Source organism: Phyllobates terribilis, unplaced genomic scaffold (assembly GCF_046119375.1).
Source record: "Phyllobates terribilis strain yellow unplaced genomic scaffold, ASM4611937v1 Scaffold_6__1_contigs__length_29720123, whole genome shotgun sequence".
NCBI lineage: Eukaryota > Metazoa > Chordata > Amphibia > Anura > Dendrobatidae > Phyllobates > Phyllobates terribilis.
This window is the reverse complement of record NW_027362766.1, coordinates 8,414,083-8,431,956: the sequence shown is the minus strand read 5'-3', so window position 1 is coordinate 8,431,956 and position 17,874 is coordinate 8,414,083. Positions and strand designations below refer to the sequence as shown.

The 17,874-nt window shown below is 54.5% G+C and overlaps 1 protein-coding gene across 2 annotated transcripts in view; it reads left to right on the top strand.

Annotated features, from left to right (window-relative positions):
• The window catches only part of LOC141152720 (unconventional myosin-Ie-like), a 112,761-nt gene extending 95,414 nt beyond the window's left edge, over nucleotides 1-17,347 (top strand). The window contains exons 21-28 of one of the 2 annotated variants that reach the window (XM_073637331.1): nucleotides 12,996-13,165; nucleotides 13,246-13,391; nucleotides 13,489-13,635; nucleotides 13,709-13,866; nucleotides 13,932-13,997; nucleotides 14,080-14,266; nucleotides 16,733-16,914; nucleotides 17,143-17,347. In XM_073637331.1, the coding sequence (XP_073493432.1) occupies nucleotides 12,996-13,165; nucleotides 13,246-13,391; nucleotides 13,489-13,635; nucleotides 13,709-13,866; nucleotides 13,932-13,997; nucleotides 14,080-14,266; nucleotides 16,733-16,914; nucleotides 17,143-17,219 (1,133 nt within the window). In that variant the 3' untranslated portion in view covers nucleotides 17,220-17,347. Of the gene's footprint in view, nucleotides 1-12,995; nucleotides 13,166-13,245; nucleotides 13,392-13,488; nucleotides 13,636-13,708; nucleotides 13,867-13,931; nucleotides 13,998-14,076; nucleotides 14,267-16,732; nucleotides 16,915-17,142 lie in introns of both variants that reach the window. The other variant, XM_073637330.1, reaches the window with a different exon arrangement.
• Nucleotides 17,348-17,874: the final 527 nt, after the last annotated feature.

Below are 17,874 nucleotides of genomic sequence, written 5' to 3'. Positions count from 1 at the left end.
ATGAGAGAGGAAGGTAGGTGGTGGGGTGGAGTGACCGAGAGATGGCAATATGCACATCCGTATGAGAGAGGAAGGTAGGTGGTGGGGTGGAGTGACCGAGAGATGGCAATATACACATCCGTATGAGAGAGGAAGGTAGGTGGTGGGGTGACCGAGAGATGGCAATATGCACATCCGTATGAGAGAGGAAGGTAGGTGGTGGGGTGACCGAGAGATGGCAATATGCACATCCGTATGAGAGAGGAAGGTAGGTGGTGGGGTGACCGAGAGATGGCAATATGCACATCCGTATGAGAGAGGAAGGTAGGTGGTGGGGTGACCGAGAGATGGCAATATGCACATCTGTATGAGAGAGGAAGGTAGGTGGTGGGGTGGAGTGACCGAGAGATGGCAATATGCACATCCGTATGAGAGAGGAAGGTAGGTGGTGGGGTGGAGTGACCGAGAGATGGCAATATGCCCATCCGTATGAGAGAGGAAGGTAGGTGGTGGGGTGGAGTGACCGAGAGATGGCAATATGCACATCCGTATGAGAGAGGAAGGTAGGTGGTGGGGTGGAGTGACCGAGAGATGGCAATATGCACATCCGTATGAGAGAGGAAGGTAGGTGGTGGGGTGGAGTGACCGAGAGATGGCAATATGCACATCCGTATGAGAGAGGAAGGTAGGTGGTGGGGTGGCGTGACCGAGAGATGGCAATATACACATCCGTATGAGAGAGGAAGGTAGGCGGTGGGGTGGAGTGACCGAGAGATGGCAATATGCACATCCGTATGAGAGAGGAAGGTAGGTGGTGGGGTGGAGTGACCGAGAGATGGCAATATACACATCTGTATGAGAGAGGAAGGTAGGTGGTGGGGTGACCGAGAGATGGCAATATACACATCCGTATGAGAGAGGAAGGTAGGTGGTGGGGTGAAGTGACCGAGAGATGGCAATATGCACATCCGTATGAGAGAGGAAGGTAGGTGGTGGGATGACCGAGAGATGGCAATATACACATCCGTATGAGAGAGGAAAGTAGGTGGTGGGGTGGAGTGACCGAGAGATGGCAATATGCACATCCGTATGAGAGAGGAAGGTAGGTGGTGGGGTGGAGTGACCGAGAGATGGCAATATGCACATCCGTATGAGAGAGGAAGGTAGGTGGTGGGGTGGAGTGACCGAGAGATGGCAATATACACATCCGTATGAGAGAGGAAGGTAGGTGGTGGGGTGGCGTGACCGAGAGATGGCAATATGCACATCCGTATGAGAGAGGAAGGTAGGCGGTGGGGTGGAGAGACCGAGAGATGGCAATATACACATCCGTATGAGAGAGTAAGGTAGGCGGTGGGGTGGAGTGACCGAGAGATGGCAATATGCACATCCGTATGAGAGAGGAAGGTAGGCGGTGGGGTGGAGAGACCGAGAGATGGCAATATACACATCCGTATGAGAGAGGAAGGTAGGTGGTGGGGTGGAGTGACCGAGAGATGGCAATATACACATCCGTATGAGAGAGGAAGGTAGGTGGTGGGGTGGAGTGACCGAGAGATGGCAATATGCACATCCGTATGAGAGAGGAAGGTAGGTGGTGGGGTGGAGTGACCGAGAGATGGCAATATACACATCCGTATGAGAGAGGAAGGTAGGTGGTGGGGTGGAGTGACCGAGAGATGGCAATATGCACATCCGTATGAGAGAGTAAGGTAGGCGGTGGGGTGGAGTGACCGAGAGATGGCAATATGCACATCCGTATGAGAGAGGAAGGTAGGTGGTGGGGTGGAGTGACCGAGAGATGGCAATATACACATCCGTATGAGAGAGGAAGGTAGGTGGTGGGGTGGCGTGACCGAGAGATGGCAATATGCACATCCGTATGAGAGAGGAAGGTAGGTGGTGGGGTGGAGTGACCGAGAGATGGCAATATACACATCCGTATGAGAGAGGAAGGTAGGCGGTGGGGTGGCGTGACCGAGAGATGGCAATATGCCCATCCGTATGAGAGAGGAAGGTAGGTGGTGGGGTGGCGAGACCGAGAGATGGCAATATGCCCATCCGTATGAGAGAGGAAGGTAGGTGGTGGGGTGGTGTGACCGAGAGATGGCAATATGCACATCCGTATGAGAGAGGAAGGTAGGTGGTGGGGTGACCGAGAGATGGCAATATGCACATCCGTATGAGAGAGGAAGGTAGGTGGTGGGGTGGTGTGACCGAGAGATGGCAATATGCCCATCCGTATGAGAGAGGAAGGTAGGTGGTGGGGTGGTGTGACCGAGAGATGGCAATATGCACATCCGTATGAGAGAGGAAGGTAGGTGGTGGGGTGGAGTGACCGAGAGATGGCAATATACACATCCGTATGAGAGAGGAAGGTAGGTGGTGGGGTGGCGAGACCGAGAGATGGCAATATGCACATCCGTATGAGAGAGGAAGGTAGGTGGTGGGGTGGAGTGACCGAGAGATGGCAATATACACATCCGTATGAGAGAGGAAGGTAGGTGGTGGGGTGACAGAGAGATGGCAATATGCACATCCGTATGAGAGAGGAAGGTAGGTGGTGGGGTGGAGTGACCGAGAGATGGCAATATGCACATCCGTATGAGAGAGGAAGGTAGGTGGTGGGGTGGAGTGACCGAGAGATGGCAATATGCACATCCGTATGAGAGAGGAAGGTAGGTGGTGGGGTGGAGTGACCGAGAGATGGCAATATACACATCCGTATGAGAGAGGAAGGTAGGTGGTGGGGTGGAGTGACCGAGAGATGGCAATATGCACATCCGTATGAGAGAGGAAGGTAGGTGGTGGGGTGGCGTGACCGAGAGATGGCAATATACACATCCGTATGAGAGAGGAAGGTAGGTGGTGGGGTGGCGTGACCGAGAGATGGCAATATGCACATCCGTATGAGAGAGGAAGGTAGGTGGTGGGGTGGAGTGACCGAGAGATGGCAATATGCACATCCGTATGAGAGAGGAAGGTAGGTGGTGGGGTGGAGTGACCGAGAGATGGCAATATACACATCCGTATGAGAGAGGAAGGTAGGTGGTGGGGTGGAGTGACCGAGAGATGGCAATATGCACATCCGTATGAGAGAGGAAGGTAGGTGGTGGGGTGGCGTGACCGAGAGATGGCAATATACACATCCGTATGAGAGAGGAAGGTAGGTGGTGGGGTGGCGAGACCGAGAGATGGCAATATGCCCATCCGTATGAGAGAGGAAGGTAGGTGGTGGGGTGGTGTGACCGAGAGATGGCAATATGCACATCCGTATGAGAGAGGAAGGTAGGCGGTGGGGTGGAGTGACCGAGAGATGGCAATATGCACATCCGTATGAGAGAGGAAGGTAGGTGGTGGGGTGGAGTGACCGAGAGATGGCAATATACACATCCGTATGAGAGAGGAAGGTAGGTGGTGGGGTGGCGAGACCGAGAGACGGCAATATGCCCATCCGTATGAGAGAGGAAGGTAGGTGGTGGGGTGGAGTGACCGAGAGATGGCAATATACACATCCGTATGAGAGAGGAAGGTAGATGGTGGGGTGGCGAGACCGAGAGATGGCAATATGCACATCCGTATGAGAGAGGAAGGTAGGTGGTGGGGTGACCGAGAGATGGCAATATGCACATCCGTATGAGAGAGGAAGGTAGGTGGTGGGGTGGAGTGACCGAGAGATGGCAATATACACATCCGTATGAGAGAGGAAGGTAGGTGGTGGGGTGACAGAGAGATGGCAATATGCACATCCGTATGAGAGAGGAAGGTAGGTGGTGGGGTGGAGTGACCGAGAGATGGCAATATGCACATCTGTATGAGAGAGGAAGGTAGGTGGTGGGGTGGCGTGACCGAGAGATGGCAATATGCCCATCCGTATGAGAGAGGAAGGTAGGTGGTGGGGTGTAGTGACCGAGAGATGGCAATATACACATTCGTATGAGAGAGGAAGGTAGGTGGTGGGGTGGAGAGACCGAGAGATGGCAATATGCCCATCCGTATGAGAGAGGAAGGTAGGTGGTGGGGTGTAGTGACCGAGAGATGGCAATATACACATTCGTATGAGAGAGGAAGGTAGGTGGTGGGGTGGAGAGACCGAGAGATGGCAATATGCACATCTGTATGAGAGAGGAAGGTAGGTGGTGGGGTGGAGTGACCGAGAGATGGCAATATGCCCATCCGTATGAGAGAGGAAGGTAGGCGGTGGGGTGGAGTGACCGAGAGATGGCAATATACACATCCGTATGGAAGAGGAAGGTAGGTGGTGGGGTGGCGTGACCGAGAGATGGCAATATGCACATCCGTATGAGAGAGGAAGGTAGGTGGTGGGGTGGAGTGACCGAGAGATGGCAATATGCACATCCGTATGAGAGAGGAAGGTAGGTGGTGGGGTGGAGTGACCGAGAGATGGCAATATGCACATCCGTATGAGAGAGGAAGGTAGGTGGTGGGGTGGCGTGACCGAGAGATGGCAATATACACATCCGTATGAGAGAGGAAGGTAGGTGGTGGGGTGGCGAGACCGAGAGATGGCAATATGCCCATCCGTATGAGAGAGGAAGGTAGGTGGTGGGGTGGTGTGACCGAGAGATGGCAATATGCACATCGTATGAGAGAGGAAGGTAGGTGGTGGGGTGGAGTGACCGAGAGATGGCAATATACACATCCGTATGAGAGAGGAAGGTAGGTGGTGGGGTGGCGAGACCGAGAGATGGCAATATGCACATCCGTATGAGAGAGGAAGGTAGGTGGTGGGGTGGAGTGACCGAGAGATGGCAATATACACATCCGTATGAGAGAGGAAGGTAGGTGGTGGGGTGACCGAGAGATGGCAATATGCACATCCGTATGAGAGAGGAAGGTAGGTGGTGGGGTGGAGTGACCGAGAGATGGCAATATGCACATCTGTATGAGAGAGGAAGGTAGGTGGTGGGGTGGAGTGACCGAGAGATGGCAATATACACATCCGTATGAGAGAGGAAGGTAGGTGGTGGGGTGGAGTGACCGAGAGATGGCAATATGCACATCTGTATGAGAGAGGAAGGTAGGTGGTGGGGTGGAGTGACCGAGAGATGGCAATATGCCCATCCGTATGAGAGAGGAAGGTAGGTGGTGGGGTGGAGTGACCGAGAGATGGCAATATGCCCATCCGTATGATAGAGGAAGGTAGGTGGTGGGGTGGAGTGACCGAGAGATGGCAATATACACATTCGTATGAGAGAGGAAGGTAGGTGGTGGGGTGGCGAGACCGAGAGATGGCAATATGCACATCCGTATGAGAGAGGAAGGTAGGTGGTGGGGTGGAGTGACCGAGAGATGGCAATATACACATCCGTATGAGAGAGGAAGGTAGGTGGTGGGGTGGCGAGACCGAGAGATGGCAATATGCACATCCGTATGAGAGAGGAAGGTAGGTGGTGGGGTGGAGTGACCGAGAGATGGCAATATACACATCCGTATGAGAGAGGAAGGTAGGTGGTGGGGTGGAGTGACCGAGAGATGGCAATATGCACATCCGTATGAGAGAGGAAGGTAGGTGGTGGGGTGGCGTGACAGAGAGATGGCAATATGCCCATCCGTATGAGAGAGGAAGGTAGGTGGTGGGGTGGCGTGACCGAGAGATGGCAATATGCACATCCGTATGAGAGAGGAAGGTAGGTGGTGGGGTGGCGTGACCGAGAGATGGCAATATACACATCCTTATGAGAGAGGAAGGTAGGTGGTGGGGTGGAGTGACCGAGAGATGGCAATATGCACATCCGTATGAGAGAGGAAGGTAGGTGGTGGGGTGGCGAGACCGAGAGATGGCAATATGCACATCCGTATGAGAGAGGAAAGTAGGTGGTGGGGTGGCGAGACCGAGAAATGGCAATATGCCCATCCGTATGAGAGAGGAAGGTAGGTGGTGGGGTGGCGTGACCGAGAGATGGCAATATGCACATCCGTATGAGAGAGGAAGGTAGGCGGTGGGGTGGTGTGACCGAGAGATGGCAATATGCACATCCGTATGAGAGAGGAAGGTAGGTGGTGGGGTGGAGTGACCGAGAGATGGCAATATGCCCATCCGTATGAGAGAGGAAGGTAGGTGGTGGGGTGGAGTGACCGAGAGATGGCAATATGCCCATCCGTATGAGAGAGGAAGGTAGGTGGTGGGGTGGCGTGACCGAGAGATGGCAATATACACATCCGTATGAGAGAGGAAGGTAGGTGGTGGGGTGGTGTGACCGAGAGATGGCAATATGCACATCCGTATGAGAGAGGAAGGTAGGTGGTGGGGTGGAGTGACCGAGAGATGGCAATATGCCCATCCGTATGAGAGAGGAAGGTAGGTGGTGGGGTGGAGTGACCGAGAGATGGCAATATGCCCATCCGTATGAGAGAGGAAGGTAGGTGGTGGGGTGGTGTGACCGAGAGATGGCAATATGCACATCCGTATGAGAGAGGAAGGTAGGTGGTGGGGTGGAGTGACCGAGAGATGGCAATATACACATCCGTATGAGAGAGGAAGGTAGGTGGTGGGGTGGCGTGACCGAGAGATGGCAATATGCACATCCGTATGAGAGAGGAAGGTAGGCGGTGAGGTGGAGAAACCGAGAGATGGCAATATACACATCCGTATGAGAGAGTAAGGTAGGTGGTGGGGTGGAGTGACCGAGAGATGGCAATATACACATCCTTATGAGAGAGGAAGGTAGGTGGTGGGGTGGCGTGACCGAGAGATGGCAATATACACATCCTTATGAGAGAGGAAGGTAGGTGGTGGGGTGGAGTGACCGAGAGATGGCAATATACACATCCGTATGAGAGAGGAAGGTAGGTGGTGGGGTGGAGAGACCGAGAGATGGCAATATGCACATCCGTATGAGAGAGGAAGGTAGGCGGTGGGGTGGCGAGACCGAGAGATGGCAATATACACATCCGTATGAGAGAGGAAGGTAGGTGGTGGGGTGGAGTGACCGAGAGATGGCAATATACACATCCTTATGAGAGAGGAAGGTAGGTGGTGGGGTGGAGTGACCGAGAGATGGCAATATGCACATCCGTATGAGAGAGGAAGGTAGGCGGTGGGGTGGAGTGACCGAGAGATGGCAATATACACATCCGTATGAGAGAGGAAGGTAGGTGGAGGGGTGGCGTGACCGAGAGATGGCAATATGCACATCCGTATGAGAGAGGAAGGTAGGCGGTGGGGTGGAGAGACCGAGAGATGGCAATATACACATCCGTATGAGAGAGGAAGGTAGGTGGTGGGGTGGCGTGACCGAGAGATGGCAATATGCACATCCGTATGAGAGAGGAAGGTAGGCGGTGGGGTGGAGAAACCGAGAGATGGCAATATACACATCCGTATGAGAGAGTAAGGTAGGTGGTGGGGTGGCGTGACCGAGAGATGGCAATATGCACATCCGTATGAGAGAGGAAGGTAGGCGGTGGGGTGGAGTGACCGAGACATGGCAATATGCACATCCGTATGAGAGAGGAAGGTAGGTGGTGGGGTGGAGTGACCGAGAGATGGCAATATACACATCCGTATGAGAGAGGAAGGTAGGCGGTGGGGTGGAGTGACCGAGAGATGGCAATATACACATCCGTATGAGAGAGGAAGGTAGGTGGTGGGGTGGCGTGACCGAGAGATGGCAATATGCACATCCGTATGAGAGAGGAAGGTAGGCGGTGGGGTGGAGAGACCGAGAGATGGCAATATACACATCCGTATGAGAGAGGAAGGTAGGTGGTGGGGTGGCGTGACCGAGAGATGGCAATATACACATCCGTATGAGAGAGGAAGGTAGGTGGTGGGGTGGCGAGACCGAGAGATGGCAATATGCCCATCCGTATGAGAGAGGAAGGTAGGTGGTGGGGTGGTGTGACCGAGAGATGGCAATATGCACATCCGTATGAGAGAGGAAGGTAGGTGGTGGGGTGGAGTGACCGAGAGATGGCAATATGCACATCCGTATGAGAGAGGAAGGTAGGCGGTGGGGTGGAGTGACCGAGAGATGGCAATATACACATCCGTATGAGAGAGGAAGGTAGGTGGTGGGGTGGAGAGACCGAGAGATAGCAATATGCACATCCGTATGAGAGAGGAAGGTAGGCGGTGGGGTGGAGTGACCGAGAGATGGCAATATACACATCCGTATGAGAGAGGAAGGTAGGCGGTGGGGTGGCGAGACCGAGAGATGGCAATATGCACATCCGTATGAGAGAGGAAGGTAGGTGGTGGGGTGGCGTGACCGAGAGATGGCAATATGCACATCCGTATGAGAGAGGAAGGTAGGTGGTGGGGTGGTGTGACCGAGAGATGGCAATATGCACATCCGTATGAGAGAGGAAGGTAGGTGGTGGGGTGGAGTGACCGAGAGATGGCAATATGCACATCCGTATGAGAGAGGAAGGTAGGTGGTGGGGTGGCGAGACCGAGAGATGGCAATATGCACATCCGTATGAGAGAGGAAGGTAGGTGGTGGGGTGGCGAGACCGAGAAATGGCAATATGCCCATCCGTATGAGAGAGGAAGGTAGGTGGTGGGGTGGAGTGACCGAGAGATGGCAATATGCACATCCATATGAGAGAGGAAGGTAGGTGGTGGGGTGGAGTGACCGAGAGATGGCAATATACACATCCGTATGAGAGAGGAAGGTAGGTGGTGGGGTGGTGTGACCGAGAGATGGCAATATGCACATCCGTATGAGAGAGGAAGGTAGGTGGTGGGGTGGCGTGACCGAGAGATGGCAATATACACATCCGTATGAGAGAGGAAGGTAGGTGGTGGGGTGGCGAGACCGAGAGATGGCAATATGCCCATCCGTATGAGAGGAAGGTAGGTGGTGGGGTGGAGTGACCGAGAGATGGCAATATGCCCATCCGTATGAGAGAGGAAGGTAGGTGGTGGGGTGGAGTGACCGAGAGATGGCAATATGCCCATCCGTATGAGAGAGGAAGGTAGGTGGTGGGGTGTAGTGACCGAGAGATGGCAATATACACATTCGTATGAGAGAGGAAGGTAGGTGGTGGGGTGGAGAGACCGAGAGATGGCAATATGCCCATCCGTATGAGAGAGGAAGGTAGGTGGTGGGGTGGAGTGACCGAGAGATGGCAATATGCCCATCCGTATGAGAGAGGAAGGTAGGTGGTGGGGTGGAGAGACCGAGAGATGGCAATATGCCCATCCGTATGAGAGAGGAAGGTAGGTGGTGGGGTGTAGTGACCGAGAGATGGCAATATACACATTCGTATGAGAGAGGAAGGTAGGTGGTGGGGTGGAGAGACCGAGAGATAGCAATATGCACATTCGTATGAGAGAGGAAGGTAGGTGGTGGGGTGGAGAGACCGAGAGATGGCAATATGCCCATCCGTATGAGAGAGGAAGGTAGGTGGTGGGGTGTAGTGACCGAGAGATGGCAATATACACATTCGTATGAGAGAGGAAGGTAGGTGGTGGGGTGGAGAGACCGAGAGATAGCAATATGCAAATCCGTATGAGAGAGGAAGGTAGGTGGTGGGGTGGAGTGACCGAGAGATGGCAATATGCACATCCGTATGAGAGAGGAAGGTAGGTGGTGGGGTGGAGTGACCGAGAGATGGCAATATGCACATCCGTATGAGAGAGGAAGGTAGGTGGTGGGGTGGTGTGACCGAGAGATGGCAATATGCACATCCGTATGAGAGAGGAAGGTAGGTGGTGGGGTGGCGAGACCGAGAAATGGCAATATGCCCATCCGTATGAGAGAGGAAGGTAGGTGGTGGGGTGGAGTGACCGAGAGATGGCAATATGCACATCCGTATGAGAGAGGAAGGTAGGTGGTGGGGTGGAGTGACCGAGAGATGGCAATATACACATCCGTATGAGAGAGGAAGGTAGGTGGTGGGGTGGCGAGACCGAGAGATGGCAATATGCAAATCCGTATGAGAGAGGAAGGTAGGTGGTGGGGTGGAGTGACCGAGAGATGGCAATATGCACATCCGTATGAGAGAGGAAGGTAGGTGGTGGGGTGTAGTGACCGAGAGATGGCAATATACACATCCGTATGAGAGAGGAAGGTAGGTGGTGGGGTGGCGAGACCGAGAGATGGCAATATGCACATCCGTATGAGAGAGGAAGGTAGGTGGTGGGGTGGAGTGACCGAGAGATGGCAATATGCAAATCCGTATGAGAGAGGAAGGTAGGTGGTGGGGTGGAGTGACCGAGAGATGGCAATATGCACATCCGTATGAGAGAGGAAGGTAGGTGGTGGGGTGGCGAGACCGAGAGATGGCAATATGCACATCCGTATGAGAGAGGAAGGTAGGCGGTGGGGTGGAGTGACCGAGAGATGGCAATATGCACATCCGTATGAGAGAGGAAGGTAGGTGGTGGGGTGGAGTGACCGAGAGATGGCAATATGCACATCCGTATGAGAGAGGAAGGTAGGTGGTGGGGTGGAGTGACCGAGAGATGGCAATATGCCCATCCGTATGAGAGAGGAAGGTAGGTGGTGGGGTGGTGTGACCGAGAGATGGCAATATGCCCATCCGTATGAGAGAGGAAGGTAGGTGGTGGGGTGGAGTGACCGAGAGATGGCAATATACACATCCGTATGAGAGAGGAAGGTAGGTGGTGGGGTGGTGTGACCGAGAGATGGCAATATGCCCATCCGTATGAGAGAGGAAGGTAGGTGGTGGGGTGGCGTGACCGAGAGATGGCAATATGCCCATCCGTATGAGAGAGGAAGGTAGGTGGTGGGGTGGAGTGACCGAGAGATGGCAATATACACATCCGTATGAGAGAGGAAGGTAGGTGGTGGGGTGTAGTGACCGAGAGATGGCAATATACACATCCGTATGAGAGAGGAAGGTAGGTGGTGGGGTGGAGTGACCGAGAGATGGCAATATGCACATCTGTATGAGAGAGGAAGGTAGGTGGTGGGGTGTAGTGACCGAGAGATGGCAATATACACATTCGTATGAGAGAGGAAGGTAGGTGGTGGGGTGGAGTGACCGAGAGATGGCAATATGCACATCCGTATGAGAGAGGAAGGTAGGTGGTGGGGTGGAGAGACCGAGAGATAGCAATATGCACATCCGTATGAGAGAGGAAGGTAGGTGGTGGGGTGGAGTGACCGAGAGATAGCAATATGCACATCCGTATGAGAGAGGAAGGTAGGTGGTGGGGTGGCGTGACCGAGAGATGGCAATATGCCCATCCGTATGAGAGAGGAAGGTAGGTGGTGGGGTGGCGTGACCGAGAGATGGCAATATGCCCATCCGTATGAGAGAGGAAGGTAGGTGGTGGGGTGGAGTGACCGAGAGATGGCAATATACACATCCGTATGAGAGAGGAAGGTAGGTGGTGGGGTGGAGTGACCGAGAGATGGCAATATGCACATCCGTATGAGAGAGGAAGGTAGGTGGTGGGGTGACCGAGAGATAGCAATATGCCCATCCGTATGAGAGAGGAAGGTAGGTGGTGGGGTGGAGTGACCGAGAGATGGCAATATACACATCCGTATGAGAGAGGAAGGTAGGTGGTGGGGTGGAGTGACCGAGAGATGGCAATATGCCCATCCGTATGAGAGAGGAAGGTAGGTGGTGGGGTGGAGTGACCGAGAGATGGCAATATACACATCCGTATGAGAGAGGAAGGTAGGTGGTGGGGTAGAGTGACCGAGAGATGGCAATATGCACATCCGTATGAGAGAGGAAGGTAGGTGGTGGGGTGGCGTGACAGAGAGATGGCAATATGCCCATCCGTATGAGAGACGAAGGTAGGTGGTGGGGTGGCGTGACCGAGAGATGGCAATATGCACATCCGTATGAGAGAGGAAGGTAGGTGGTGGGGTGGCGTGACCGAGAGATGGCAATATACACATCCTTATGAGAGAGGAAGGTAGGTGGTGGGGTGGAGTGACCGAGAGATGGCAATATACACATCCTTATGAGAGAGGAAGGTAGGTGGTGGGGTGGAGTGACCGAGAGATGGCAATATGCACATCCGTATGAGAGAGGAAGGTAGGTGGTGGGGTGGCGTGACCGAGAGATGGCAATATACACATCCTTATGAGAGAGGAAGGTAGGTGGTGGGGTGGAGTGACCGAGAGATGGCAATATGCACATCCGTATGAGAGAGGAAGGTAGGTGGTGGGGTGGTGTGACCGAGAGATGGCAATATGCACATCCGTATGAGAGAGGAAGGTAGGTGGTGGGGTGGAGTGACCGAGAGATGGCAATATGCCCATCCGTATGAGAGAGGAAGGTAGGTGGTGGGGTGGAGTGACCGAGAGATGGCAATATGCCCATCCGTACGAGAGAGGAAGGTAGGTGGTGGGGTGGAGTGACCGAGAGATGGCAATATGCACATCCGTACGAGAGAGGAAGGTAGGTGGTGGGGTGGCGTGACCGAGAGATGGCAATATGCACATCCGTATGAGAGAGGAAGGTAGGTGGTGGGGTGGAGTGACCGAGAGATGGCAATATGCACATCCGTATGAGAGAGGAAGGTAGGTGGTGGGGTGGAGTGACCGAGAGATGGCAATATTCACATCCGTATGAGAGAGGAAGGTAGGTGGTGGGGTGACCGAGAGATGGCAGTATGCCCATCCATATGAGAGAGGAAGGTAGGTGGTGGGGTGGAGTGACCGAGAGATGGCAATATGCACATCCGTATGAGAGAGGAAGGTAGGTGGTGGGGTGACAGAGAGATGGCAATATGCCCATCCGTATGAGAGAGGAAGGTAGGTGGTGGGGTGGCGAGACCGAGAGATGGCAATATGCACATCCGTATGAGAGAGGAAGGTAGGTGGTGGGGTGGAGTGACCGAGAGATGGCAATATGCACATCCGTATGAGAGAGGAAGGTAGGTGGTGGGGTGACCGAGAGATGGCAATATGCACATCCGTATGAGAGAGGAAGGTAGGTGGTGGGGTGACCGAGAGATGGCAATATGCACATCCGTATGAGAGAGGAAGGTAGGTGGTGGAGTGACCGAGAGATGGCAATATACCTGCCGGCAGTCACATCCACGACCTGTCTGTCACCAGCTTCCACCATCGTCCTGAACAAGAAGGAACGGCGCAGGAACAGCATCAACAGGAACTTTGTGGGGGATTACATCGGCATGGATGGACGGCCTGAGCTGCGCCAGTTTGTGGGGCGCAGGGAGAGGATTGATTTTGCAGACACGGTTCTGAAGTTTGATCGACGTTTCAAGGTAAGGAACTCTCCCTGTAGGCTCGGGGCGTCCCAGCCAAAGCTTGTGCTCCAGTCAATAATAACAGGTATGTGATGTAGACTCTGAAGCGAGACCTGGTGTTGACCCCCAAATTCCTGTACCTGATCGGTCGAGCGAAGGTGAAGCAAGGGCCGGAGAAGGGGCAAATCAAAGAGGTGTTGAAGAGGAAGATTGAGCTGAAGGATATCCTGTCTGTATCATTAAGGTGAGGAAAGCTGGATTGCAGGCGAAGAAGATGGCGGCTCTGGTCCAGTTGTGATCTAGCCCCGCTCAGTTGTGATCTACCCCCGCTCTCTCCACAGTCAGCTGCAGGACGACTTCCTGGTGATTCATGAGGCGCAGTACGACAGCGTCCTGGAGAGCGTCTTCAAGACGGAGTTCCTCAGCCTCCTCTATAAACGCTATGAGGAGAGGACGCAGAAGAAGCTGCCGCTGCGATTCAGCAATCAGTAAGTGGGCGTGGGGGGCAGTAAGGACGGGTGGTTGTCCCTGAGGATGGAGAAACATGTTCTTCCTTTCTAGGCTAGAGTTTAAGGTGAAGAAAGAAGGGTGGACCCCATGGGGGGCTGCCGGCTCTCGACAACTGCAGTTCCAGCCAGGAATGGGCGACATGGCCGTCCTCAAAGCATTAGGAAAGGCAATGGTTGTCAGCATCGGCCCCGGATTACCTGCAAATTCTAGTAAGTAACAGCTGGAGTCATGGGTAATGGACGGCATAACCAATAACCGCTCCTCTTCTCTGTAGGACCGACACGGAAGGACAACCGAAAAAGCCAGTATCTTGATGGTCAGGGCAGAGCTACAGGGCGCGGTGAGTGTGACGTGTGGATGGGGCGAATGGGCACTGATCTATACAGAAATGTCAGCTTGTCTGGTGTCTTTGTCCCTAGAAGCCCTGTCATCCAATGGAGGCAACAAGAAGTCCCGGCCTCGGCTGACTCAACGAATGTCATTCACTTCCCGACAGAGCAGCATGGATCAGCCAAGTCTACCTAGACAAGGGGCCAGTCCAAGGGCCAAGGCTCCACCCGCAAACATGGACTTGGGCTTCATGAATGTCCCTGATGAGGGAGTGGCAGGGTGAGGATGGGGGAAGGGGTCAGACAAGAGTCATGAGGACAGCAGATCGGAGGTCCCTGCTAGAAAGGATAAGCTCCAGCTACCTAGACCTGAAGGTACAGGCTGGTAGTGGAGGCGCGGGCCGGTAGTGGATCGGAGGTCCCTGCTAGAAAGGATAAGCTCCAGCTATCTACACCTAGACTTGAAGGTACAGGCCGGTAGTGAATCTGAGGTCCCTGCTTGAAAGGATAAGCTCCAGCTGTCTAGACCTAGACCTGAAGGTACAGGCTGGTAGTGGAGGCGCTGGCCCGTAATGGATCTCAGGTCCCTGCTAGAAAGGATAAGCTCCAGCTGTCTAGGCCTAGACCTGAAGGTACAGGCTGGTAGTGGAGGCGCTGGCCCGTAATGGATCTCAGGTCCCTGCTAGAAAGGATAAGCTCCAGCTGTCTAGACCTAGACCTGAAGGTACAGGCTGGTAGTGGAGGCGCGGGCCGGTAGTGAATCTGAGGTCCCTGCTAGAAAGGATAAGCTCCAGCTATCTACACCTAGACTTGAAGGTACAGGCCGGTAGTGAATCTGAGGTCCCTGCTTGAAAGGATAAGCTCCAGCTGTCTAGACCTAGACCTGAAGGTACAGGCTGGTAGTGGAGGCGCTGGCCCGTAATGGATCTCAGGTCCCTGCTAGAAAGGATAAGCTCCAGCTGTCTAGGCCTAGACCTGAAGGTACAGGCTGGTAGTGGAGGCGCTGGCCCGTAATGGATCTCAGGTCCCTGCTAGAAAGGATAAGCTCCAGCTGTCTAGACCTAGACCTGAAGGTACAGGCTGGTAGTGGAGGCGCGGGCCGGTAGTGAATCTGAGGTCCCTGCTAGAAAGGATAAGCTCCAGCTGTCTAGACCTAGACCTGAAGGTACAGGTTGGTAGTTGAGGCGCGGGCCGGGAGTGGATCTGAGGTCCCTGCTAGAAAGGATACGCTCCAGCTGTCTAGACCTAGACCTGAAGGTACAGGCCGGTAGTGGAGGCGCGGGCCAGTAGTGGAGGCGTGGGCCGGTAGTGGATCTGAGGTCCCTGCTAGAAAGGATAAGCTCCAGCTGTCTAGACCTAGACCTGAAGGTACAGGCTGGTAGTGGAGGCGCGGGCCGGTAATGAATCTGAGGTCCCTGCTAGAAAGGATAAGCTCCAGCTGTCTAGACCTAGACCTGAAGGTACAGGCCGGTAGTGGAGGCGCAGGCCGGTAGTGGATCTGAGGTCCCTGCTAGAAAGGATAAGCTCCAGCTGTCTAGACCTAGACCTGAAGGTACAGGCTGGTAGTGGAGGCGCGGGCCGGTAGTGAATCTGAGGTCCCTGCTAGAAAGGATAAGCTCCAGCTGTCTAGACCTAGACCTGAAGGTACAGGCCGGTAGTGGAGGCGCGGGCCGGTAGTGGAGGCGCGGGCCGGTAGTGGAGGCGTGGGCCGGTAGTGGATCTGAGGTCCCTGCTAGAAAGGATAAGCTCCAGCTGTCTAGACCTAGACCTGAAGGTACAGGCTGGTAGTGGATCTGAGGTCCCTGCTTGAAAGGATAAGCTCCAGCTGTCTAGACCTAGACCTGAAGGTACAGGCTGGTAGTGGATCTGAGGTCCCTGCTTGAAAGGATAAGCTCCAGCTGTCTAGACCTAGACCTGAAGGTACAGGCTGGTAGTGGAGGCGCGGGCCGGTAGTGAATCTGAGGTCCCTGCTAGAAAGGATAAGCTCCAGCTGTCTAGACTTAGACCTGAAGGTACAGGCTGGTAGTGGAGGCGCGGGCCGGTAGTGAATCTGAGGTCCCTGCTAGAAAGGATATGCTCCAGCTGTCTAGACCTAGACCTGAAGGTACAGGTTGGTAGTGGAGGCGCGGGCCGGTAGTGAATCTGAGGTCCCTGATAGAAAGGATAAGCTCCAGCTGTCTAGACTTAGACCTGAAGGTACAGGCTGGTAGTGGAGGCGTGGGCCGGTAGTGAATCTGAGGTCCCTGCTAGAAAGGATAAGCTCCAGCTGTCTAGACCTAGACCTGAAGGTACAGGCTGGTAGTGGAGGCGCGGGCCGGTAGTGAATCTGAGGTCCCTGCTAGAAAGGATATGCTCCAGCTGTCTAGACCTAGACCTGAAGGTACAGGTTGGTAGTGGAGGCGCGGGCCGGTAGTGAATCTGAGGTCCCTGCTAGAAAGGATAAGCTCCAGCTGTCTAGACTTAGACCTGAAGGTACAGGCTGGTAGTGGAGGCGTGGGCCGGTAGTGAATCTGAGGTCCCTGCTAGAAAGGATAAGCTCTAGACCTAGACTTACACCACTGGAGGTACACTCCACGTTGTACACATGATGACCCTAGGAATAGCTCTAGATCTTCTTGGACTTGGAAGAACGATCTTCCTTTTTCTCCACCTCTATGAAAGAGCGGCACTGTTCCTCTTCTCTAACTCTGAAAATCCCATTCACTGGTCTAGAAATATCTGCTATAACCCATGTTTTGTCTCCTAGGGTCTGCAGGCGGCAGTCAAAAGAAGTGAAACCGGTGCCGGGTAGTGGAAGAGCCAAGCCAGCACCTAAACCCAAGCCCCAGCCTCAACTCCCCCGCTGCCGCGCGCTCTACGCCTACGACGCACAGGACACGGATGAGCTGAGCTTCAATGCAGACGACGTCCTGGACATTGTCCGAGAAGGTAGGTGTCGCCGTAGACCCTACACCATCTCCTCGCTCCGGCGGCTGCTTCTCGGGTCTTCGTGAGAAGCGGACTTACCACCACATATGTTTTATATCAGTTTTTTTCCCTCACCAGTCTGGGAGAAATTAAGTAGGCACGGATACCGGCACAGGGCGGTGAGAGTTTTCCATCGCCACCATCGCCTTCCCGTATCTGCTTATGCTGATTTCTTCTTCTCCGCTGCAGATCCCTCCGGCTGGTGGCAGGGCAGAGTACGAGGTCGAGAAGGGCTGTTTCCAGGAAATTACGTGGAGAAGATCTGACCCCTATGCTGCCGGCAGAACAAAGCGTTCATCTACTGGCTGCCATTTTCTTTTTATAAGTGATTTTTATATTTGTGCTGGGGCGAGTTCTCCTATTTATGGAACAGCCAATAAATCTTCCCGCACCAGCAGGAGTCACTCTGGTTCTATCATATACTGTGCCGCCGTGACTATACATCCCGCTCCACCTGTGGGGAGACATCGTGGATAAGCATCCCGCTCCAGCTGGGGGGAGCCATCGCGGATACGCATCCCGCTCCAGCTGGGGGGAGCCATCGCGGATACGCATCCCGCTCCAGCTGGGGGGAGCCATCGCGGATACGCATCCCGCTCCGCCTGGGGGGAGCCATCGCGGATACGCATCCCGCTCCAGCTGGGGGGAGCCATCGCGGATACGCATCCCGCTCCAGCTGGGGGGAGCCATCGCGGATACGCATCCCGCTCCAGCTGGGGGGAGCCATCGCGGATACGCATCCCGCTCCGCCTGGGGGGAGCCATCGCGGATACGCATCCCGCTCCAGCTGGGGGGAGCCATCGCGGATACGCATCCCGCTCCGCCTGGGGGGAACCATCGCGGATACGCATCCCGCTCCGCCTGTGGGGAACCATCGCGGATACGCATCCCGCTCCGCCTGTGGGGAGCCATCGCGGATAC